Source organism: Danio rerio, chromosome 23 (assembly GCF_049306965.1).
Source record: "Danio rerio strain Tuebingen ecotype United States chromosome 23, GRCz12tu, whole genome shotgun sequence".
NCBI lineage: Eukaryota > Metazoa > Chordata > Actinopteri > Cypriniformes > Danionidae > Danio > Danio rerio.
This window is the reverse complement of record NC_133198.1, coordinates 443,817-470,972: the sequence shown is the minus strand read 5'-3', so window position 1 is coordinate 470,972 and position 27,156 is coordinate 443,817. Positions and strand designations below refer to the sequence as shown.

The following is a 27,156-nucleotide window of genomic DNA, read 5'->3' as shown; positions in this document are numbered from 1 at the left end:
AGATGAAGCAGGGTTTCAGGTATTTTTGGGAAAAATGGTTGAAGAAATCCTGGCCCAGCTCTGGCCCACACAATCAGCTTTTGCTTGGCCCACATGCTGCAGTGAATTACGGTACATGATTGAAACAAGTCTGGCTTCCAAACATGGACCATATCTGGGCCAAGTCTCAGCCAGGTTAACTGGGCCTGATATGTTGGCGGTTCACGACTGCAATGGCTTTGCTAAACTTATGAAGCATTGAGCTTCATGGCAACACTTTTTCTTGAAGTGACTCGATTGGTAAAAATATTTCGTTACTCAAAAATAAATGCATTTTAAAAGTGGCCAGCACCCAACGTCAGGCAGACGACGTCAACGTCCAACCTAAAACCAACCAAATATCAACGTCTAATGATGTCACAGCTTGATGTTGTGTGGACGTTACCACTGTGACGTCTATCAGATGTTGGATTTTGGTTGCCATACCTGATGAATAAATGTCAGTATTTGATGTTTTATCAGTATCATGACTAACACAACCTAAAATAAACCAAATATCAACATCGTTTGACCTCATTATTGGCCATCAGAATAACACTGTTACGTTTACACACATGCTCAAATGAGATGTTATGCAGCAGCTTTATACAGCGCAATACTCAATACTCCTGAGTCCTTTTGAAAGGGTCAGCTTTTTACTCATACTTTAACTCCGCACTACATTATTAATGGTACTTTTACATGATTTTACAGTGCTCTTTCCACCACTGCCACTGAACAATAAACACAAACATGACACATTCATTTGAGAGCGGTTTAATCTAGTTAATTGGCTGTCACAGACAACAGTTCAATATGCAGTTTAGCACCATCATGCAAACATTTTTAACATGTAAACAGTGTATCCTGAGCAGTTCAGAATGTGCATAAAGAGATGCTGTTTACATCCCTGAAGAAGAGAAAACACACACACAGCACTCAACACACAATCACACACACTGATAACAGCATTGTCTAAATAAGGCAACACAACAGCTCTCTTTGGTATTAAATGAGTCTTAATCTTCCTCCCAAAATACTGTGCAAAATTAGATTAACGCTGGAAGGACACAGACACCGGATGTAAGTCAGTTTATTGAATAATTGGCAAATGATAAACAATGCACAAGGGAGAGGAAACTGGAGGAAACACAGACGGACGAACTCTGGGATATCAACGACAACCAGAAGAGGGACCAGGAGAAAGCAGGTGAGGAGAGTGTTGTCCTTCATGTAGCAGCGTGCTGGGTTTAAAGGGGCTGAAGTGATGACTGGGGATGACGTGCAGATGCAGGGCTGATCTGGAAGCAGGTGACTGGGGAGAACCTGGCCTGGCTGTTACAGCGGGTGTGTGTGTGTGTGTGTGTGTGTGTGCATGTAAAGTAGTATTCTGCTCTAGTCTATTCCCTCATTGGTTTTTCCTCATGGGACTGTATTTTAAAGTCATCAGCAGCAGAGGGCAGTCTTTTCCCTATAAACTGTCCCATTTTTAAAGTCTTCGTGTTTAATTTGGAAATCCTATTTCTAAGCTCAGCTACTCATACATTTATATATAAAAATATTCATATTTATATGTGTGAGTGTGTGTGTGTGTGTCTTACCTACTGCTTTTATGCCAGTCAAATCATTTTAATAACTCCAACATTAATAATTGGCATTTAGTTTTATGATGAAGACAAATAAATAAAACACAAATACAGTAAATCATTATATACATCTATTATGTTTGTGTTTAAGTGTATATATAGGGCAGCAGGTTAGCTCTTTAAGGTACACTCCTTCAAAACAATAGTTTTGGCATTGAATAATATACTGACACAACTCCGATAAATAGTAATAAATGAATAAAATAATTATGATAACCTATGGATAAAAGGTCGACCAGGTGGTTTTGAGTGTTAGCACTGTGGCCTCACAGTAGGACGGTCACTGGTTTGAGTCTCGGCTGGGTCAGTTGGTGTTTCTGAGTTTGCATGTTCTCCCCGTGTTGGTGTGGGTTTCCTCCGGGTGCTCCGGTTTCCCCCACAGTCCAAACACATGCGCTATAGGGGAACTGATCAACTACACTGCCTGTAGTGTATGAGTGTGTGTGTGTGAGTGTGTGTGTTTAAAACATATGCTGGAATAGTTAGCGGTTCATTCCGCTGTGGCCGAAGGAAAATAAATGTATATACATGTATAAATTTAATTTGATAAACTACTACATTCTTATCCAAACTTTCATCAAGACCCTTACACCCACATCTGATATATCACAATATATGCAAATCAGTAAATATAAAATCTTACATGCAAAATATATTCCAAACGAATGCAAAAATAGCCATTTACATAGTCTTTTCAACCACGAGAATTACAAATATGTACATTATGTTCAAATGTTAACTATAATTATACATGTGGGGGAGAGCGGGACACAAAGCAACACTTTTTGGGTTTTTTGCCCAAATAATGAAGGCTTAGAAAATACATTTGTTTTTTACCAACAACACACAAACCTCTCCTACTAATGAGCACTGGTTGCATGATCGCCGGACCTGTGGTTTCTGCGCAGTATTGCCAAAAATGCCAGGAGTATAAATGCTACTATTTACCCCACCTGTGGTGCAAGCCATAACAGACAGAGTGTAGCACATGCTTAAGGCAGATTTCACACAATTGATTTAAATCCAGGTCACGTTAAATAGTATATTTCCTCCTTTTTTTTAGTCTAGATAGCACAGCATGTTTATTTATTTATTTTATCTACTGGTTCAGGGGTGGCCAACCCTGTTCCTGGAGAGCCACCTTCCTGCAGATTTCAGCTGCTACCCATATCAACACACCTGAACCCATTAATTAGGACCGGAACTCTACGTGATCATTACAGGCAGGTGTGTTTGATATGGGTTGCTACTGAAATCTGCAGGAAGGTGGCTCTCCAGGAACAGGGTTGGCCACCTCTGTACTGGATAAACACATTTGGATTTATTTGCATTATTATACAATGCATATATTTGAAGTATTAGCAATAAAATATATATAAAAGTATTTGTTTATTAAAAAACAATTTAAAAAGTTTTTAACATTGCACTTAATATTCAATAGCTATTTTATTTATAGTTGGTGTCCAACGGTGTTTGGCTTAATTGTAACACCCTGTTACAGCTAACCCCGCTGTGTCGTGTTTTCCTCAAAACTGGTTGGCAGTCACTGTGTGCTTTTTACACATATATTGAACATATTTTCACAGATTTTTTTTTTTTTATCAAAAATATTGACTATAAAATACTTCTATGCAGCAAAAATAGTTTCTCATCCGAACTTCGCCAAACTTTTTCATTAAGTGGCAGGAAGACGTCTGCAGACACTGTGGTAAAAACTTTGGAAGCAAGTCATGATTAACCCTGAGTAAATACCTTGAAACTGTTACATTTTACCCCGGTTTTCCTCGTGGCCTGTGCTCCCCTGTGTGTGTGTATTGGTAGGATAAAAACAAAATGCAACTGCAAATGGTGTATTCCATAGCATATATTATATTCCATATATTAATCTCACAACAGCCCTGTTTTCATGAGGTATTGTTAAAAAAAACTTGCAAAAAGTACAAAAATAATAATAATAATCCTCACACAGATTACTGAATTTGTGTATTTTAAAGACTTAAGGCTTGCTAACTTACAACAGGCACTTCATTTGCACCACAAATGCTTTCTTACTTACAGTTTGTCTCTTGTTTCTAGTCCAAATATCTCAAAATTCTTAAATCGAGAAGCATTTAATAGTCAAGCACAGAATATAGTGTTGTTTTCAGAAAAATAATGAGTCAAAATGAAGAGAATTTGTCCTTAAAGCAAGCAAAATAATCTGACAATGGAGGAACAAGCGACATAATCTTAATCTAAAGTGAAAACAAGATTATTTTACGCCATTTTCTGATTATTTTGCTTGTTTTAGGGAAAAACTCACTTAAATTTGACTCATTATTTCTGAAAAAAGCAGTATATTTTGTGCTCGTCTAGAAAATGCATCTTGATGCAAGAATTCTTAGATATTTAAACCATTCTTACTTAGAGTTTGTGTCTTGTTTCAAGTCCAAATATCTCAAATTTCTGAAACCGGGAAGCACTTTCTAGACGAATACAAAAATATAGTGTTGTTTTCAGAAATAATGAGTCAAAATGAAGAGAGTTCGTCCTTAAAACAAGCAGAATAATGCTGTAAGAAGAATCATAACTCAAAATAAAAACAAGATCGTTTCTTCCTCCATTGTCAGATTATTTTGCTTGTTTTAAGGAGAAACTCTCTTCATTTTAACTCATTATTTCTGAAAATAAAACCAGATATTTTGTGCTTGTCAAGAAAACGCTTCTTGATGTAAGAAATCTTACATATTTAAACCATAAACAAGACCAAAAACTCACTTTTTCCTGCAATATTTCAGATGGTCTTGTCTTCTTTAACAGTCCAGACCTGTATCCTGCTAATAATCACCCACTCAGGTTGAGCAGCGGTGACTCTGATGCGTAAACACACCACAGCGTCCGGCAGCAGCTTCTGAACCCCCTCTTCATTAAACTGACCGTGCTGAAGAGAACCCAGCGTCTTAAACCCAGAGCAATCCACCGCAGGCTCTCCTGTCACCAAAACCCTCCCCAACTCCACATCAGCAGACGCCAGCTCGTCTTTCCCATCCGATCCAGTGTGTATCTGCACTCGAGAGATGCGCACCGCCTCCCGAAACACCACCAAGAAGAAGCTTTCAGTCCCGATCGGGGAAACACCCCAGAAGTACTCCACATCCTGACTGTACGCTTTCTCCGGGACGTAAGTCTGAAATACCTGAATGTTAGTTCTGACATCCGCTGGAGGATTGTCAGCAAGCTCCTGAACAAAGTCCTCATCTTTTAAGCGATTGTACGTTCCCCGAAATGACGAATACGTTCCCATGTGTTGGAACAAAGACGGCCGGAAGCGGATGACTTTATCCTGCATTAGCAATCTGCGGAAATGCGACAGCAGAAAGTCGCAGGGCATCTCCTGGTAGAAGTTGTACAGGAATCGAGCCAGAGTGGGCAGATCTTTGGATTGGTAGAGTTTCCCGATGTAGCCCAGTTTGGAAAACTCCAACGTCACCCATTTGGAGTCCGTCATGGAGCGAATGTGTTGCTGAATGCTTGACAGAAAGTTTCTGGAGCATCCCACGTCATCCTCCAGCATGATGTAGTACTGCGAGAGGTTGCTGCTGAAGTGTAGCAAGAACGAATAATCCACGTTTTGTTTGGAGCGGAAGGATACGCGGTCTGGAGCGTCATTAAAATTCCTCTTTAATCCGGTCAGCGGAGGATAATGCTCTTTATTTGCGTGGATGACCAGCAGACGGCCTTTAGAGAGCTGAACGGCGAATTCTCGGCTGATCTTGTCCGCGGTTTGCTGGATCCAGGGTAAGTCAAAGTCTGCAAGGAGAACCACCACCACCATCTGATCCAGCTCTTCCTCTGAGGACTCGGAGAAGATGGATTGCAGGGTGTCATGGAGGTAAAACCCCTTCTCTCTTCTCACCGACGACAAGCCCACCGTGAGGTACTCTGAATAAACATATCACACACACAGAGGGATTATGGGATACTTGTTTCGCTTAATAATACAGTAGTGCCTCTTAAGTAAAGTCATGGCTTGAACATCTCATTTGCATTTAAAGCGACAGTCACCAAAACACCACGATCAGGATCAAAGCCTGAAAGGGTCAGTTTCAGAGAGGAGGAGGACATCATCTGTGTGCTGTTCTCAGCTCACACACACACACACACACACACACACACACACACACACACACACACACACACACACACACACACACACACACACACACTGTAGACACACCATAGATGCATGCTGCAGATATGGGCAGAATAGGTCTGCCTTAATATTTCCCCCTGAATACTGAACACAGTTAAACTCATTTGAGTGTGTTAAGTTTGTTGAATGTAAACTATTCTGCTCTTTTCTCTCATTGAATCATTGGACTGTATTGTAAAGTCATCAGCTCCAGAGGGCAGTGTTTTCTCTAAAATAATAAAGGCTTGCTGTTTAACTCTTGAATCATATTTTAATTTGTTTGTTTTTTGTATGTTTTCCTCAATAACAGTAGTTTGCATTTAATGAATATGTTGTCTGTATGATTATCCTTTAAAATGTGGTTTATTGTTGTGATTGAAAGCTAAATTTCCACAGCTCCAAAAACTATCTACGTTTTACAAATTTAATTCAAAGATTAATGATAAAAAATTGTGAAAATTTAAGATTGATTTGGCAAATAGATATATTAGGTGATATAGATATAGATACCTGGGATAGAATTCTTTCTCACAGTGGAAAATATATAAAAGAAGCAAGAGGTAAATTTATACAGTATAAGATCCTTCATAGGTACTATTACACTCCAGTGCGACTTTTCAGAATGGGATGCTTAGACGATAATAAATGCTGGAAATGTAAACAGGAGATTGGTACTTACTTTCATGCATTATGGCAATGTACAAAGATTCAGCCCTTTTGGGAATCTGTGTTAAGACAATGAGGTAGATGTTTGGGATTTAGTATCCCTCTCTCAGCCAGAATATGCCTTTTAGATGACAAAACTGAGGTTCCACAGGTTACAAATGATGAGTTCACCCCTATAACCTTGGGCATTACTACAGCAGCACGTATTATACTGAGGTTTTGGAAGGATACTCAATGCCCTACACTTAAATTATGAATGGAATCTATGATTGAGAATGTATCACAAAATTAATGGTGATTACAAGGAAATAGATATGTGAGAGATTTTCATTTCCTTGCTTAAAATGTCAATGTATATATCCTGTTATGCTCTGTACTATTTTTTTGAGCATTTTTATACTTTTGCTACTGGTTGTTGAATTATTTATTTATTTATTTTCTATATCGATCAACACATTTATGAATTGTGAAGCACCTGTATACATTTGATATATTCGTATGGTATTGTATGTTATTTCAAGAAATAATAAAAAATCTCATTTCCAAAAGCAACATTTCCTGCATCTTTACTTCATTCTGAGGTGTCAAATGAATAACCCCTTAAACATATATGATTGTTATTAAATTAGTTGAAAACTATTGTTCAGTATTTCTCCTAATATTTGTCAAGTCTAATTTTTTATTTGGGCTAGAATAAAAGCAGTTTTTAATAGTGTTAAAGTCATGTTAAGCTCAATAATATTCACCCCTTGGATGTTGGATTGTGTCCAGAACAAACCACTGTTATACAATGACTTGCCTAATTACCCTAACTTTACCCTAATTACCCTAGTGAAGCCTTTACATGTCACTGTAAGCTGAACACTAGTGTCTTGAAGAATATCTAGTCTAATATTATGTGCTGTCATCATGATGAAGAGGAAACACATCAGCTATTAGAGATGAGTTATTAACACTGTTATAATTAGAGATGACCTCTCTGTTAAACAGAAAATTAGACCAGAGGCATCATTGTGGAACAAAATATTTCTCAGCTTTTATTCAGATTTGAACAAAAACTTTAATTTGCCAGGGGTGTAAATAATTCCGTGCTTGTCCAGGATACAGTGTACAGTATGTTCTGAGGTAATCTGCTCCAGTTACAGTAGGCACTTCTACTGGTAAACAAAACTTACAGGTTTTGCAAGCCAAGATTGATCCTTAAAAGACAAGCCCTCAAGAAAGACGGCATGACAGGAACTTTGTTTTTCTAAGAACTGAGACTTAAATAAAGCACAAACATAAATCATCATTTCAAAACACTTGCAGATGATTCATGTGGACAGAAGCACTAATAATACACACAGCCCAGCACAGCACTGAAATATAGAGATTATTTTGACTACATCTGATACAAATCACATTCAAACGCAATTCCAGGGGCAGCATGGTGGCTCAGTGGTTAGCACTGTGGCCTCACAGCAAGAAGGTCACTGTTTTGAGTCCTGGCTGGGCTAGTTGGCATTTCTGTGTGGAGTTCATCCAGAGTTGGCGTGGGTTTCCTCCGGGTGCTCCGGTTTCCCCCACAGTCCAAACACATGCGCTATAGGGGAACTGATCAACTACACTGGCCGTAGTGTAAGAGTGTGTGCATGAATGAGTGTGTATGGGTGTTTCCCAGTGATGGGTTGCAGCTAGAAGGGCATTTGCTGTGTAAAACATATGCTGGAATAGTTGGCGGTTCATTCCGCTGTGGCAAGCCCTGATTAATAAAGGTACTAAGCCGAAAAGAAAATGAATGAATGAATGAATGAATGAGTGTGTGAATGAGTGTGTATGGGTGTTTCCCAGTGATGGGTTGCAGTTGGAAGGGCATTTGCGCTATGAAACATATGCTGGAATAGTTGGCGGTTCATTCCACTGTGGCGACCCCTGATTAATAAAGTGATAAAGCCGTAAAGAAAATGAATGCATGGATTGAGTGAATGAGTGTGTAGGGGTGTTTCCCAGTGATGGGTTGCAGTTGGACGGGCATTCGATGCGTTAAACATATGCTGGAATAGTTGGCGGTTGATTCCGCTGTGGCGACCCCTGATTAATAAAGGGACAAAACCGGAAAGAAAATGAATGAATGAATGTATGAGAGTGTGAATGAGTGTGTATGGGCATTTCCCAGTGATGGGTTGCAGCTAGAAGGGCACTCCCTTTGTAAAACATATGCTGGATAAGTTGGCGGTTCATTCCGCTGTGGCGACCTCTGATTAATAAAGAAACTCAGCTGAAAAGAAAATGAATGAATGGAGTGTGTGAATAAGTGTGTATGGGCGTTTCCCAGTGATGGGTTGCAGCTAGAAGGACATCGGCTGCATAAAACATATGCTGGAATAGTTGGCGGTTCATTCCGCTGTGGCGACCTCTAATAAATAAAGGACTAAGCTGAAGGAAATTGAATGAAGTGCAATTCCTCGAGTAATCTTGCTTCTCCTGCTGATCAATATCAGTATGGATATTGTGTGCTGGTGGTAAAGAAGTCAACTCACTCTTGGACGGCTGTAAAACTCCTCCCAGGACATTAATGGAGATGTTGAAATGCAGGTAATGGCTTTTAATACCCTCCATCCAAGATTCACGATCCCAGGTCCAGATCACTGACCCCTGTGGAGAGAGATAAACACATAATTACTGTGTATACATCTTATTATGCAGTGTTTTCAAGCTGACAAGCATTTAGACGACAGGAAACTTCACAAACACTGTGTACATTGAGCTTTGTCAGGAAATTGAGCTGATTGTGGAGCTTGCAGTGTGCCACAGTTTGACATGAAACAAGCAGAAGTCTTAAGACCAGAAACAATGAATAGTGTGTAAAATGCCATTCTGCCACCGCTAACTCATCTCAAACCTGTTTAACAAACTCTCCGTCTTCTGTCAAACCAAATTAAAGATAATAGTCGATGCTGTCAGTGTGGTTGTCAACATCACTCATCTGTTTCACAAGACAAAGAAAAGATCAAGATAAAGGAGAGTAATCATGATAAGATTTCTATAGTTACTGAAGGCCACTTAGAAAAAAAAGTGCCTCCACATACACTCCTTACTGTTTTTAAATGGGTTTGGCCCAATTTGCACAATCAGTTTACACAGGTTTAAAACTTTTAGTACTTCATCTAAAGTGCACTTCTTTCAAACCTTTCAGACATTTAAACATCACAAAATCTGCTTTTCACTACACAGAATAAGTGTTTCATCTAAACCAGTGGTAGGGAACGGTCAGCTCGCGATCCACATGTGGCTCTTTGACCAGTAACACCCCCCTAGTAGCAAAGAATCCTGGCCCAGATTTGGCATAAAGCTGGCACAGCAGGCATTCATCCGGCACTGGCATACGGCATGTGGGCCAAACATGGCCCGGGTTTGGCAGTGGTGGCACCGTTTTTAAGGCGGCACACAAGATTTGGCCCAGATTTAAAAATTTGATAAGTGGGCCATGTGAGTTTGGCCAGTCTTGACCCACATTTAAAACACACTAAAATCATTTTTGAGTAAAGAAAAAAAATTCTACCAATCAGGTCCCTTTGAGAAAAAGCGTGCCCATAGTGTGCCTAAAGCGCATCACTCCATGGGTTTATCAATTTCATTGCAATCGTGACACACCAACCTATCTGGCCCAGTTCAGGCCCAGTTATGAGTTATTAACTTGGCTGAGACTTGGCCCAGATATGGTCCGTGTTTGGCCCTTGTCTGGTAGCCAGATTTGGTCCAGTCATGTACCGTAATTCACTGCGGCATGTGGGCCAAGCAAAACCTGATTGTGTGGGCCAGAGCTGGGCCAGAGAAATTTTGCTATGTGGGCCGGCTCTCCAGCGCTCTCCCTGCAATACTATTTTGCGGTTGAAAAAATTAGAACCGTCACCAGAAATCCAAAAGTTTCCTAATGAAATACAATAGGGTATATGGCGAGCAAGTGCTGTTCACAGTAATCAACATTTATGGTAGATCAAAACCTTTTATCAAAGATGTCCTAAATCTGTTGATCAGCACCCATTCCTGTCTTACAGCACGACGGAGATTCAAAAATCCATATATATTAGCTGACTTTCATGCATTCAAATATATTTTGTTTGTATTTATTTTTTTATTTCATTCATTAATTTTCCTGAGCTTAGTCCCTTTATTCATCAGGGGTCCCCACAGCGTAATGAACCACCAACTATTCCAGCCAAACAAAATGTGGTGAAAATCCTACATGACGGTAATAGTGTGATTGCAGTGTTTACATGTCTGTACTGCACTTCAATAATGCCACAGAAATAGGAGTACTCCAAGTCTTAATTCACCTTCAGTTTAGTTCAATTATGACCTTAATTGGATTAAATTAAATGCAAACACAATGAAATCTTGACTCTAGCTTTGAAGAAATGACTAGTGGTATTACAAGTGTGATCAGTTTAAGGTTTTGCATTAAGAGATTTGAAATTCCACACTTTACTTATGAAAATAGCACCAAACAAAGTAAAAAAAAAAAACTATTTAAAATGAGCTAAATCAACACAATTCTCACACTTTTTGGAACAACTGAATTGTTTTATGTTCATCCATTCATTATTTTTCATCTTAGTCTCGTTATTTATCAGGGGCCGCCACAGCGGAATTAACCGCCAACTATTCCAGCATATGTTTTATACAGCGGATGTCTTTCCAGCTGCAACCCAGTACTGGGAAACACCACACCCACACACACTCATACACTACGGCCAGTGTAGTTGATCAGTTCCCCTATAGCGCATGTGTTTGGACTGTGGGGGAAACCGGAGCACCCGGAGGAAACCCACACCAACACAGGGAGAACATGCAAACTCCACATAGAAAAGCTGACTGACCCAGCCAGGGCTGGAACCAGCAACTGTGATGCCTTGTTTTATGTTCAATCCACTTAAATTAGTAAAAAGCATTAAATTAGCCATCAAGTTGTTGTGATGAAGGAACATGAAGGCATTGAGTGTCATTTTCTAGTGTATGTTGAAGTGTGCGTCGCTGCAGATAAAGTGAAGCAATAAAACAACAAACATCCCTTTCTACTCATTTTTATTCTTCAAATGGCACATTATTAGCTAAACAAGACTCATTTCTGCATGGTACTACACCACTTTACCATAGAGTATCATTTGTCAGCTAAACATTGTACAGTTTGCATCATGAATCTGCCTGCATTATGTCTTCTCCAACACAGTACACTTGTTTGGTGTGTGAAAAAAGTTGAGCATTTCTCTTTCAGCACCGCCCACCTGAAATGATGCATACAACCACAAACACTTGGTCCTATTTAACACGTTTCAGAGAATAGCTCCAGACGTTTGTCTACAACCAACACAATAATAAATGTGCAACCATACTGTAAACTGATCATGATGCTGTTCTTGCTACATCAACACTAGAGGAACGATACAGCTTTATTATTGACCTTAAAACGGCTTTAAAACAATTAAGAACTGCTTTTATTCTAGCCCAAATAAAACTAATCAGACTTTCTCCAGAAGAACAAACATTAGAGGAAACACTGTGAACAACTCCTCAATCTGAGAAACAGCATCTGGAAAATATTCAGCTTTAAACTGTTTCTTGTGGATGTGTCATCTGTAAACAATAGAACTGAAAGTGTTGTGAACTGCAGATGAAGCAACTGATGTCGGGATGTGCAGAAATGCAGGCCGTCGCGTATTTCCAGTAAGCTTTCATTAAACTCTGCTGATAAGAATTAGGTTGAAGGCCTACACACAATAGTCACATACTTGACCACAGAATGTTTCCACACGCTGAACACAATGGTTTTATTTTTGACTATATGTCAGAATGAATTCATTAATAAAGCTTTAAACTAGACTAAAACTATCCAATACAAATACATTTAAAACAAAGCGAATATTCAGTTCAATTAAATTCATCTTTATTTCTCTAGCGCTCTTACAATGTAGATTGTGTCCAAGCAGCTTCACATAGAAGATTACAGTGAAGTGAAACAGTGTCAGCTTAGTTTAGTTCAGTGTGGATTAATTTCACTGCTGAGAGTCCAAACACTGAAGAGCAAATCCTCAACAAACCTGTTTACTGTAGTAAAAACCACTTTATATGTTGAAGTACATTTTTTGCTTCCATTAAATAGTATAAATATATTAATTATATATATATATATATTTAACCTACAGGCTAATTCACATAGTTCACGGTCTAAAGTCATAATAATAAAATAGGAAATATTTTTAATACAAGACAACACACGATGTTTTTATCTCTGTCAGTGACAACGAGTATATTCGCTAAGTGCTTCTGTCACTGTGTTTAATCCTTTCTGTGCATGACAGTGGTATAGATAATGCCACATGCACTGTAATGTACTGGTCATTTTGAAATAAAAATAGTAAAATGTTTGTTAAGGGTTTAATTTTGCATCACTTCCTACACCAAATTAAAATCACTTAGCACACCTATGTTTATTGCGAATGCACGCCCTCTAGTGGTGAAAATTCTTCAATCTGTTTTTTGAGAGAACAACGTGCTGTTCAGAGCCACTCACAGGCCAGAAACTCCCATTATAATCCTCTGCTTTTACCTTGAGGTTGCCAGATTGTGCTCTCTGCATGTAGACGTAGAGGCTGGTCAGGATGGAGAGTCCAGCTGCCACCACGACCCATTTTTTCAAATGGCATCTCATCACACACCTTTATCTGTCAAAACACAACACACACATTAAACACACGGTCACGTGTAGCTCCAAACACTGCTCTTTCCCATATGTTTGATTGTGTTTAATCAGTAGCAGAGTGCTTCAATTATTCACATGACCCAGTCTGAATAATTGATGGTCGATTATGAAGCATTCAGCCGGCACATTCATCTTTTCAGTCATTTACAGCCACAGATCAGCACTTAGTAATGCAGGGGAAGGGAGGTGTAGATTAATATGTTTGGGAGCATTCATTCATTTTCTTTTTAGCTTAGTCCCTTTATTTAGCAGAGGTCGCCACAGCGGAATGAACCGCCAACTATTCCAGTATATGCATTACAAAGCAGATTCCCTTCCAGCTGCAACCCTGTACACACTCATACATTCTGGACAATTTAGTTTAGTGTTTCTCAACCACTGAGCTGAGGATCTGAATCAAGTGTGTTCCGTTAAGGAAAATGTGCAAAGCTGGTGGATCTCCAAGAACGTGGTTGAGAAACACTGATTGAGTTCATCAATTCCCCTATAGCGCATGTGTTTGGACTGTGGGGGAATCTGAAGCACTCACGCCAACATGGGGAGAACATGCAAACTATACACAGAAACACCAACTGACCCAGCCGGGACTTGAACCAGAGACCTTCCAGCTGTGAGGCAACAGTGCTAACCACTGAGCCATCTCAGAAACGCAAGAATCAAAAGTAAATGAACACCATAAAGTCTTTACCCAGGGTTTAAACAAAGCTGTTGTAGTTTATATAAAGCAGTGTTTGCTAGTCATTTCTAAATATTATTAAATAAATTCAGAAATTACCCAACTATATTTACCTTCAGCCCACTAGCCTCAATCAAGTTTGGTTTTGGTCCTTCATCAGAAAAAGTTTGGGCACCCCTGCTCTAGACTAATGCTTTGTGTTGAGATGTGTGTCAGGTGACTTACTTACCAGGCTTTCTAACCTCAGTGACAAACATAGAGTGACAAACTAAACAACAACACGGTGTTAATTATGATCGTGTTAAAGAAATGGTCAAACATCAAACAGGGATATCAGAATTACCAAGCACAAATACAAACACAGTGGCAATGAAGAGCTTTTAAAGGCGAGCTGGAGTGAGGGGATTGGCTAAAACCGGAAAAGATTTGCAGAGCTGGAACCAATCAGGATAAAGCAGTCACGGGATTGGTTGCATCAGTGTAGAGTGAAACAGCCAACCAGGAACAGCAGTAGGCGGGACAGAATGAAAGTGGAAATTGTTCACAGTGTTTCCTCTAATGTTTGTTCTTCTGGAGAAAGTCTTACATGTTTTATTTGGGCTAGAATAAAAGCAGTGTTTCTTCTCACACATTATGATATGCACGTCAGCATTTTTAAATATAGCAATATTACACTTTTACTGTGATGGTCAAGATGCAGCACGGTTATTAATGAACACAGCATTTCAGCAAGTGTTCAGAATCCATCATTAGCTGTAGGGGTGTAACAGATCACGGCTGATTCGTGATTCATATGGATCACAACCCACAGTTCAAAACACGTGACCAGCGGATTAATACATTTTACACTTGTAGATTAATCCTAACTAATGTGTGACGATCACAGAGAGATCGCCTCTCGCTTCATTCAGATCACATGTATGAAAGCGTTTAGGCTTTCCTGTCAAATATAATGATGATGAGGGAGTTGTGTTGGGTTATTGGGGATGTGGTGGGTTTCTTAGGTTATTAAAGGTCTTGTTTATCCTGCATTAATGCATTCAGTGTGAGCTGCACCATTAATCATTAAAGATCAGGATCTCAACACCCACGCAACATCAGTTATAAATGATGCTGATTTGCATATGTTTATTAATCCTCCAATCGCTGCATTCAAATCTGAAAACGCCAAAATCAGGAAAGAGATTCAGTCTTCAGTCTTTTGAGTTAGTGATGAAGTTGCACAGAGTCAAATACTGAGTATTGGGAGTAAAGACCGCGGGGACGGGGGGCTACACATGCTCATTACTGCACATGCTCACGCATTTTCAGTTCTAGTGGAATTAAAACACTTTAACACTTTAAACATGTTTGTGTTAAAATTACACACTGGTTGGGTTAAAAGCAACGCAGAATGTGATGTCCCTAACTCAACACATGAGTGTATAAGGAAATAACACATGTTGGGCTGTTTTTAACAAACCCTTTTTAAGAGTAATGTGTGATGCTGCCCAGACAACTTTTCAGGTGAAGCTGCTTTTATTATCAGTAGAAACAAGATCTTGCTGTATCATGGGTTCTCGGTATTTACACAAGCATGACAGGAGAAACGCTGGATTTTACATCAGTAAGATACACTTTAATAAAAATGAATGACAAAAAGTCAAGACGACAAATATTTTTATGTTCATTCATTCATTTTCCTTCGACTTGGTCCTTAATCATCATGGGTCGCCACAGCGGAATGAACCACCAACTATTCCAGCATATGTTTTACACAGCAAATGCCCTTCCAACTGCAACCCAGTACTGGAAAACACCCATACACACTCATTCACACACACACTCATACACTACGGTCAGTGTAGTTGATCAGTTCCCCTATAGCGCATGTGTTTGGACTGTGGGGGAAACCGGAGCACCCGGAGGAAACCCACACCAACACGGGGAGAACATGCAAACTCCACACAGAAACACCAACTGACCCAGCTGAGACTCAAACCAGCGACCTTCATGCTGTGAGGCCACAATGCTAACCACTGAGCCGCTGTGTCACCCAATCCGAAGTTTTTTTTCACGCATAATACACCCATAATTTAATTATAATAGAGAGATGGACAATGCTGAGAGGTGTAAGGAGAAAGATTTGCACCGTACTGCTATATGGAAGAACATTTATCTTGCCTGCATTTGATCTATCACTTGTTTTTAATCATGAACACGACCGTTTTTCATGTCTATATTCAGAATTTGTATTAATTGCCTTTAAAAAGTTGAGTTATGTTAACATTTGAAAACATCTATTGTTGTAAAAGACAATTGTTACACACACACACACACACACACACTCACACACACTGTGTTTGTATGATGTTTACAAGCTCACGGTGCTCTTAAACTCCAAAGGCTTTTGCATTGGGGTTTTGGAAAGATTTGCATACAGGCTACAGTGTTTGTATACGCAGACCTCTGACAGAAGAAGAAAAGGGCTGTATATTCATCATGCCAGGCCAGAGGCTGGGGGTGTCACTTAAATAAACAAATAAACAAACAAATAAACCTGCATATCTGCACGCAAACTCCTGCTGTCCAGCATAATTCTGTAACTGGCATTACTTTATACACAATAATACTGCGTGGGTCTGGCTTATATTCAGGTCATCGGCATTACAGCTCAAATTAAGGGGATTTCTCAGACTTCTATTGTTATGTGAAGCTGGACAAAGGAGAGCGGATCCAGATGCAGGTTTATTACAAGAGAATGGTCAGGCAAGCAGTCAACAGGACTAAACAGATGTGTACAGGCGATCCAGAGTCGAGGTCAATGCAGGTGAATGCTCAGTAAAGGCAGGAGTCAACGTAAACAAACAACACAGAGCGAGGGTCAACACACATCACAATGTTCACAATACAGATAAACAAGACTCAGCAAAGTGTGCGTGTTTGCGTGCTGTATATGTGGTCTGTGTAATCAGCAGCTGTGTGTGTAATCAAAGGAGAACTGGAGCAGGTGTGTGTGTGTGGTGCATGACAGGATTTGTAGTTCCCTTGTGTGGCAGATTTGTAGTTCTCCAGTGATCTGTATGGACTAGACGCTGGTGATCTGTTTGAATGATGCAATGTAATATTATTAATAATGTGAATGTGTGTATGTCCTCACTGTTTGGATTTTATTAAACTATAGTGTTTGCATCTGGGCAGCACGGTGGCTCAGTGGTTAGAACTGTGGCCTCACAGCAAGAACGTCACTGGTTCGAGTTTCAGCTTGGTCAGTTGGTGTTGCTGAGTTTGCAAGTTCTCCCCGTGTTGGCGTGGGTTTCCTCCGGGTGGTCCGGTTTCCCCCAAAGTCCAAACACATGCGCTATAGGGGAACTGATCAACTGTAGTGCTGTAGTGTATGAGTGTGAGTGTGAATGAGTGTCTATGGATGTTTCCCAGAACTGGGTTGCAGCTGGAAGGGCATCCGCTGTGTAAAACATATGCTGGAATAGTTGGCGGTTCATTCCGCTGTGGTGACCCCTGATAAATAAGGGACTAAGCTGAAGGAAAATGACTGAACTGAATGTTTGCCTCTGGTGTGATAGTGATAGTGTTGACGCCGCCATAACAGCAGTTCTGTCACTTGACAGCAGCATTTTTAGTTGTTGGAGAAGACAATACAATATAAAACTGAAAGCATCGCATTACAGGAGTCAGATTTCATTAATAAGAGAGTAAGTGGAGCTGAATGACTGTGAATGAGCTAATAAACATCTTTCTTGTTTCTTAAAAATTTGATTTTAATTAAAAAAGTTTACATAGTTGGTGTTATAAAGCACAATGTGTTGTATTGGATGGGGAAAAAGATGATCTATTAAAGGTGCAGTTCACTCCTTTACTCACTATCTACTCTGCCCGGAGTGGTTACAAACCTGAGTTTCTTTCTGCTGTTGAACACAAAAGAAGATATTTTGAAGAATGCTGAAAAACCGGTAACCATTCACTTCTATAGCATGCTGGAAAAACAACCTTGTGTAATAGAAAATAGTCACATTAAGCTTTCACTGGAGGTTTATTGTTGCTTTAAAACTCTAGCTGTGCATACAGCCTATTGCCCCATATTGAGAAATGTGCTTATTAAAAATAAGATACGGTATGGTCAGTTCTGGACAGTATGATGTAAAAATAAATACAGGAATTATTGTAAAAGTAATATATTATTATTGTAATAAACAAATACAAAAATCAACCCTAATTCTTCTGCCTTATTTAATACAATTAGGCAAAATTATGATTAAAATTGTAATATTTTTCAAATATTTCCGATGTGATGTTTAACAGAGCATTTTCACAGTAATTCCTATAACATTAAACTTCAGGGAAAACTTATTTCTTTTAGTTTGGCTGGAAATTAAGCAGTTTTGACATTTTTGAAAATAATTTTTACCATCAATATTATTAATTTTGTTTTCAATTGTCTCCAGAACAAACCACTGTTGTACAATGACTTGCCTAATTACCCTAACTTTACCCTAATTACCCTAGTGAAGCCTTTACATGTCACTGTAAGCTGAACACTAGTGTCTTGAAGAATATCTAGTCTAATATTATGTGCTGTCATCATGATGAAGAGGAAACACATCAGCTATTAGAGATGAGTTATTAACACTGTTATGATTAGAAATGTGCTGGAGAAATCTGCTCTCTGATAAACAGAAACTGTGGAAGAAATACACAGGAGGGTGAATAATTCAGACTTCAGCTGTATATATTTCTAACTGCAGTGTGCCGGTTCTACAAATGCTGTCTTTTTTGCTCAAGAACTTCTCACACATTATGATATGCACGTCAGCATCTTTAAATATAGCAATATTACACTTTTACTGTGATGGTCAAGATGCAGCACGGTTATTAATGAACACAGCATTTCAGCAAGTGTTCAGAATCCATCATTAGCTGTAGGGGTGTAACAGATCACGGCTGATTCGTGATTCATATGGATCACAACCCACAGTTCAAAACACGTGACCGGCGGATTAATACATTTTACACTTGTAGATTAATCCTAACTAATGTGTGATGATCACAGAGAGATCGCCTCTCGCTTCATTCAGATCACATGTATGAAAGCGTTTAGGCTTTCCTGTCAAATATAATGATGATGAGGGAGTTGTGTTGGGTTATTGGGGAAGTGGTGGGTTTCTTAGGTTATTAAAGGTCTTGTTTATCCTGCATTAATGCATTCAGTGTGAGCTGCACCATTAATCATTAAAGATCAGGATCTCAACACCCACGCAATATCAGTTATAAATGATGCTGATTTGCATATGTTTATTCATCCTCCAATCGCTGCATTCAAATCTGAAAACGCCAAAATCAGGAAAGAGATTCAGTCTTCAGTCTTTTGAGTTAGTGATGAAGTTGCACAGAGTCAAATACTGAGTATTGGGAGTAAAGACCGCGGGGACGGGGGGCTACACATGCTCATTACTGCACATGCTCACGCATTTTCAGTTCTAGTGGAATTAAAACAGTTTAACACTTTAAACATGTTTGCGTTAAAATTACACACTGGTTGGGTTAAAAGCAACGCAGAATGTGATGTCCCTAACTCAACACATGAGTGTATAAGGAAATAACACATGTTGGGCTGTTTTTAACAAACCCTTTTTAAGAGTGTGTGATGCTGCCCAGACAACTTTTCAGGTGAAGCTGCTTTTATTATCAGTAGAAACAAGATCTTGCTGTATCATGGGTTCTCGGTATTTACACAAGCATGACAGGAGAAACGCTGGATTTTACATCAGTAAGATACACTTTAATAAAAATGAATGACAAAAAGTCAAGACGACAAATATTTTTATGTTCATTCATTCATTTTCCTTCGACTTGGTCCTTAATCATCATGGGTCGCCACAGCGGAATGAACCACCAACTATTCCAGCATATGTTTTACACAGCAAATGCCCTTCCAACTGCAACCCAGTACTGGAAAACACCCATACACACTCATTCACACACACACTCATACACTACGGTCAGTGTAGTTGATCAGTTCCCCTATAGCGCATGTGTTTGGACTGTGGGGGAAACCGGAGCACCCGGAGGAAACCCACACCAACACGGGGAGAACATGCAAACTCCACACAGAAACACCAACTGACCCAGCTGAGACTCAAACCAGCGACCTTCATGCTGTGAGGCCACAATGCTAACCACTGAGCCGCTGTGTCACCCAATCCGAAGTTTTTTTTCACGCATAATACACCCATAATTTAATTATAATAGAGAGATGGACAATGCTGAGAGGTGTAAGGAGAAAGATTTGCACCGTACTGCTATATGGAAGAACATTTATCTTGCCTGCATTTGATCTATCACTTGTTTTTAATCATGAACACGACCGTTTTTCATGTCTATATTCAGAATTTGTATTAATTGCCTTTAAAAAGTTGAGTTATGTTAACATTTGAAAACATCTATTGTTGTAAAAGACAATTGTTACACACACACACACACACACACACTCACACACACTGTGTTTGTATGATGTTTACAAGCTCACGGTGCTCTTAAACTCCAAAGGCTTTTGCATTGGGGTTTTGGAAAGATTTGCATACAGGCTACAGTGTTTGTATACGCAGACCTCTGACAGAAGAAGAAAAGGGCTGTATATTCATCATGCCAGGCCAGAGGCTGGGGGTGTCACTTAAATAAACAAATAAACAAACAAATAAACCTGCATATCTGCACGCAAACTCCTGCTGTCCAGCATAATTCTGTAACTGGCATTACTTTATACACAATAATACTGCGTGGGTCTGGCTTATATTCAGGTCATCGGCATTACAGCTCAAATTAAGGGGATTTCTCAGACTTCTATTGTTATGTGAAGCTGGACAAAGGAGAGCGGATCCAGATGCAGGTTTATTACAAGAGAATGGTCAGGCAAGCAGTCAACAGGACTAAACAGATGTGTACAGGCGATCCAGAGTCGAGGTCAATGCAGGTGAATGCTCAGTAAAGGCAGGAGTCAACGTAAACAAACAACACAGAGCGAGGGTCAACACACATCACAATGTTCACAATACAGATAAACAAGACTCAGCAAAGTGTGCGTGTTTGCGTGCTGTATATGTGGTCTGTGTAATCAGCAGCTGTGTGTGTAATCAAAGGAGAACTGGAGCAGGTGTGTGTGTGTGGTGCATGACAGGATTTGTAGTTCCCTTGTGTGGCAGATTTGTAGTTCTCCAGTGATCTGTATGGACTAGACGCTGGTGATCTGTTTGAATGATGCAATGTAATATTATTAATAATGTGAATGTGTGTATGTCCTCACTGTTTGGATTTTATTAAACTATAGTGTTTGCATCTGGGCAGCACGGTGGCTCAGTGGTTAGAACTGTGGCCTCACAGCAAGAACGTCACTGGTTCGAGTTTCAGCTTGGTCAGTTGGTGTTGCTGAGTTTGCAAGTTCTCCCCGTGTTGGCGTGGGTTTCCTCCGGGCGGTCCGGTTTCCCCCAAAGTCCAAACACATGCGCTATAGGGGAACTGATGAACTGTAGTGCTAGTGTATGAGTGTGAGTGTGAATGAGTGTCTATGGATGTTTCCCAGAACTGGGTTGCAGCTGGAAGGGCATCCGCTGTGTAAAACATATGCTGGAATAGTTGGTGGTTCATTCCGCTGTGGTGACCCCTGATAAATAAGGGACTAAGCTGAAGGAAAATGACTGAACTGAATGTTTTCCTCTGGTGTAATAGTGATAGTGTTGACGCCGCCATAACAGCAGTTCTGTCACTTGACAGCAGCATTTTTAGTTGTTGGAGAAGACAATACAATATAAAACTGAAAGCATCGCATTACAGGAGTCAGATTTCATTAATAAGAGAGTAAGTGGAGCTGAATGACTGTGAATGAGCAAATAAACATCTTTCTTGTTTCTTAAAAATTTGATTTTAATTAAAAAAGTTCACATAGTTGGTGTTATAAAGCACAATGTGTTGTATTGGATGGGGAAAAAGATGATCTATTAAAGCGGCGGTTCACTCCTTTACTCACTATCTACTCTGCCTGGAGTCGTTACAAACCTGAGTTTCTTTCTGCTGTTGAACACAAAAGAAGATATTTTGAAGAATGCTGAAAAACCGGTAACCATTTACTTCTATAGCATGCTGGAAAAACAACCTTGTGTAATAGAAAATAGTCACATTAAGCTTTCACTGGAGGTTTATTGTTGCTTTAAAACTCTAGCTGTGCATAGAGCCTATTGCCCCATATTGAGAAATGTGCTTATTAAAAATAAGAGACGGTATGGTCAGTTCTGAACAGTATGATGTAAAAATAAATACAGGAATTATTGTAAAAGTAATATATTATTATTGTAATAAACAAATACAAAAATCAACCCTAATTCCTTTGCCTTATTTAATACAATTAGGCAAAATTATGATTAAAATTGTAATATTTTTCAAATATTTCCGATGTGATGTTTAACAGAGCATTTTCACAGTAATTCCTATAACATTAAACTTCAGGGAAAACTTATTTCTTTTAGTTTGGCTGGAAATTAAGCAGTTTTTACATTTTTGAAAATAATTTTTACCATCAATATTATTAATTTTGTTTTCAATTGTCTCTAGAACAAACCACTGTTTTACAATGACTTGCCTAATTACCCTAACTTTACCCTAATTACCCTAGTGAAGCCTTTACATGTCACTGTAAGCTGAACACTAGTGTCTTGAAGAATATCTAGTCTAATATTATGTGCTGTCATCATGGAGAAGAGGAAACACAAGATTTATTATTAGTTATTATGTTTAAAATGTGTTTAAAAAAACCTTGAAAAAGTTAAACAGGCTTCGGGAAATATTTGAAACTAAAAAATAATAATAATTTTGTCAACCATATATATATTTACACAAAAGTTCAGTCTGGTTCTTGAATCTGATTGGCTAATAGCCATGCAATATTCTGCAATAACAGCACTCATCCAGCCTCTTCACCCTTGTGTATTACTCCGCCTTCATACATCAACAAGCAGAGGACTCTCTACAGCCAAATATTGCAGCTGTTGGACAACATCATGTTCTTTTGAGGCTTTTTTATGTGAGAATGTCGTTGTTTAGATTGCAGCTATGCAGTTTATTTATAAGGATAGTGCCTATTTTAAATATTTATAACTTCAGAGAGACGGCGAGATGGCGGCCATTAGCCTGTCATACTAAGCAGAGCAAAGACGGCTGACGTTGTTCATTCACAAGACCGCATAATAAGCCCTTAGAGGACAAAAACAGTGTAATTTCGAACATGTGTAATGACAATAAAGTTGAATTTAATCTAATAATTGTAATGTATTGAGCGTGAGATGGGACATATTAGGAATGTATATAATCCTAAGTTACTTTTTAGTTGGCCGTCTGTTTGTTTCTATAAGTCTCCTGTTTTCGCTACTGCAGACTAGTTCAGTAAACAGAAAGACAGAAGAAATGCCCGCATGTGTTTAGCGTTTCTCCTTACCACAAACACAACAGTAATCTGCTAGTGATTGAGCTGCTTTGGCGTCATTGTGATATCCCGATTGCAGCAGAGAAACACTGGGAAATCTCTGTAGACTGATGGCATTTCATGCTGTTCAGCCCTTATAATCGCTATAAATAGGTATTGTTTTCACTTTAGACATCACGCTAGAGAATCATTCAAACACTAGCTCTACAGTGACACTGCTGAATGAGCAGCGGTTTCTGCTGTTCTAATATGGAGCTAATAATATGCCAAAAACAATCTGAATTTGAATTGTGTTAATGTGAATTATTGACAATGGTAATTGAATAAATCTGACTTTTTATATGCTGTTAAAATTGTTTTGACATTGAATTTATTAATTTAAATTAGAATTTCATAACTTGAATTTCATAAAACTCGCAACTGTATTACGACAAGCTGGATATCTGCAGTCTGTGAATTCAGAACACAAAAAAATCTGAAGTTTGAAAATAATAATAATAATAATATTCAATATTCAGGTTATCAAATTCAAACTAAGAAATTCAAATTCAAAACATTTTAATAGCATTAGAATATTCAGCTTGATTAAAGTACAATTGTCAATAATTCAAATTAACACAAATTCAGATAATTTTGGCATGTTAATAGCTCCATATTATGACGTCAGCTGCAGATGTGAATGAGTGGCGGAAGAAAGTAGTTCCTTATACAAAAAGGTTTAGAGACTCTCCATGTTTGATTTTCTTTTTTATATACACGATTATCCCATCAAACTGTTGTATAAACACAATATCACACTCATAGCAGTGCCATATGGCTGTATATCAGCACTGCTGGGGAACTAAGACACTTGGCCTGCTGCCAGCAACACACACCTTTCACCAGTGCTGATATACAGCCACAACGCACTGCTACTCATGTGAGATTGCTCATACACATATCCAAGACTCTGTTATACCTATAAAATTATATTTCAGTTTAACCCCATATTTAGAGTGTCACACAGTTCCTCAAGTGCAAAAACAACACAACACAATCTCTGAAAGTTCCCTTAAACAGAAATGTGATGTAAGAGAGTCAGCTGACTGCGTTGCAAAGCAATCATGAAATGTCCAGCAGAGAGTAGCCGTTTGTCATTGTGTGTTAACAGCAGCGGCTCTGGAGAGCTAGAAAGCGTGGAGCGTTTCCTCATGAGCTGAACTTTGCCTCTGTGCATGAAAACACACCTGGTTAAAGATACATCATATTTCTGAATGACTGAGTAAACAAATCATAGAATGAGAGTGTAAGCTGGGCAAACGGGTTTCAGATCAGCTGAATATGTCGGTGTGTGTGTGTGTGTGTGTGTGTGTGTGTGTGTGTGTGTGTGTGACCTTAAAATGCTGCTTTAAATTAAGTAAATTTGCAATTCAAACAGGTTGGGGTGATGGTTTTGTTTATGAGCCTCTATCAGGTTTTGCAGGGTGACATTAGTTTTGATCTGACCATTGCTTGACAGGACTAAAATACACAGAATTGTTGGCCTTATTCTTTAGGAACATTTAAAGAAGATCGTTTGCATTGTTTATCATCATATTTGCTAGGGCTTTCTCATAACCGTACTGGAAAGCAAACACTGATGTTTAATATAGGGTCTGATCACACTTGAACACACACAACACAACAAATAGTCGCAACACTGATTAAAAGTTAATCAAGTAATTCTTTAACGTTGTTTTGTGGCTTTTTATTCTATGAGTGACATTTAAAGTGTGAAATAATATATTTTAATAATAATAAATTATATATATATATATATAAATATATATATATAATAATAATTATTATAATAATTAAATCTTTCATTCATTCATTTTCCTTCGGCTTAGTCCCTTTATTTATCAGCGGTCACCACAGTGGAATGAACCGCCAACTATTCCAGCATATGGTTTACACAGCAAATGCCCATCCTGTCGCAAACCCAGTACAGGGAAACACCCATTCACACACACACACACACACACACACACACACACACACACACACACACACACACACACACACACACACACACACACACACACACACACTCATACACTACGGCCAGTGTAGTTGATCAGTTCCCCTATAGCGCATGTGTTTGGACTGTGGGGGAAACCGGAGCACCCGGAGGAAACCCACACCAACACGGGGACATGTGTACCTCTGGACATACAAATATTGATATAAATGTTCTGCTGTGACTGTTTTACAGCAGTGTTGTGATAAAGGTTTAGTGCTGCAACCGTCTCCATGCACTGACAGCTGTGATAAAACTTGACGCATTATCTTTCCAGCGTTATCTACTCCTGTTTAAGTGATAGTTCAACCACAGAATTCCATCAGCATTTACTCACCCGTCCAAACCCTAAAGTGTTTTTCTTATTTCTGTTTAACAGCGGAAAAAAAAAGATAAAAATGTTGAAAACCTGATTGACGTATTTATTTTTCCTACAATGTAAGTCAATGGTTACTGGTTTTTAACATTTTACAAAATATCTTCTTTTGTGTTGAAACTCATAAAGGTTTGGATTCACTTGAGGGAGAGTAAATAGTAAAAAAAAAATACAATTTTGGATAAACTAATCCTAATGAAGCTCTGAAAATACACTACAATGTTTACAGAAGCAGCGTCAACAGTATGACAGATCATATATAAAATACATGTTTGTTTTAGGATAATATATGCGTGTGTGCTGTGTGTATTTATTATGTATATAAACACAGACAGGCATGCATATATCTGAGAAAATCTTGATTATATATATATATATATATCTGATTTCCCAGTGATGGGTTGCAGCTGGAAGGGCATCAGCTGCATAAAACATATGCTGGATAAGTTGGCGGTTCATTCCACTGTGGCAACCCCAGATTAAAAAAGAGACTAAGCCAAAAAGGAAATGAATGAATGAGTAAATGTATGAAATATACACAGGTATATCAAGAGTGGCTGCCTTCCCGAAAGAGTGACAAACTGAACATTCATACACTCTCAGAAATATGCGAGCTGTCACTGGGGTTTTGTGCTTAAAGGGTTCATATTGGTACCTCAAAAGTGTACATTAGTACCTAAAATATTTAAGAGGAACACTTTTGTACTTTTTAGGTACCAATATGTACCTATGAGGTATTGATATGGACCTTTTAGGTACACATTTGTACCTTTTGAAAAGGCACCACCCCAGAGAGCATTCGCGTATAGCTTTATTTCTGAGAGTGACGTAAGTTAGTACTTATCTCACGTAGTCTTGATTTGTTTGTCGATATAAAACTAACAAAAATGTCAAATTCGCGTTGGAAATACTATATTAGAAGTTTGTAGCGAACACAATACGCGGGTATTTTCCATTTAAACGGTTTAGACTCGCTTTACACATATTAAAAAGTGCATAGATAGCCTATTTTCGAAAACCATCCGCCTGGATATGGCATATACGAGTATATTTCCACACAGTTGACAGTAATGCAGGAGTCCCGCTCACCTTAGTATCAGCTGCAGCCGTGTGCGCTCCACATTCACAGCGGACTGAGAGAGACCGACGCGCGTGTCTGGCGGCTGTACTTCTCTGTCTGCTGTCCTTCAGTCGCTTTAAAGCTCTGTATGCCCCTGAGTGGAGATTTGAGCAGCAGTGATGTTCCTCTTTAAACACTTCTGCTCTGGGGGAAGTTTATATGTTAGCCGAGCAAAGGTTGGACTGTGGCGAGAGTTGTTTCCTTGTCAAGGGCAGGTTGAAATCGCGAAATGGAAAGACT

General features: G+C 39.0%; 1 protein-coding gene and 1 long non-coding RNA gene across 3 annotated transcripts; one reads left to right on the top strand and one right to left on the bottom strand.

Moving 5' to 3' along the window:
* The first annotated feature begins 781 nt into the window (after positions 1-781).
* LOC141380609 (uncharacterized) lies at positions 782-4,601 on the top strand. Its single transcript, XR_012398916.1, has 2 exons — positions 782-3,307; positions 3,351-4,601. It is a non-coding gene; the product is annotated as an uncharacterized lncRNA (long non-coding RNA).
* zgc:101663 lies at positions 3,511-27,156 on the bottom strand. Of its 2 annotated transcripts, none has more exons than XM_005161896.6 (4): positions 26,886-27,156; positions 13,088-13,202; positions 9,021-9,135; positions 3,511-5,585 (listed from the first exon to the last, which is right to left on the bottom strand). In XM_005161896.6, exons 2-4 carry the CDS (start codon positions 13,187-13,189, stop codon positions 4,438-4,440), a joined length of 1,365 nt encoding a protein of 454 aa, XP_005161953.1. In that variant the 5' UTR covers positions 13,190-13,202; positions 26,886-27,156; the 3' UTR covers positions 3,511-4,437.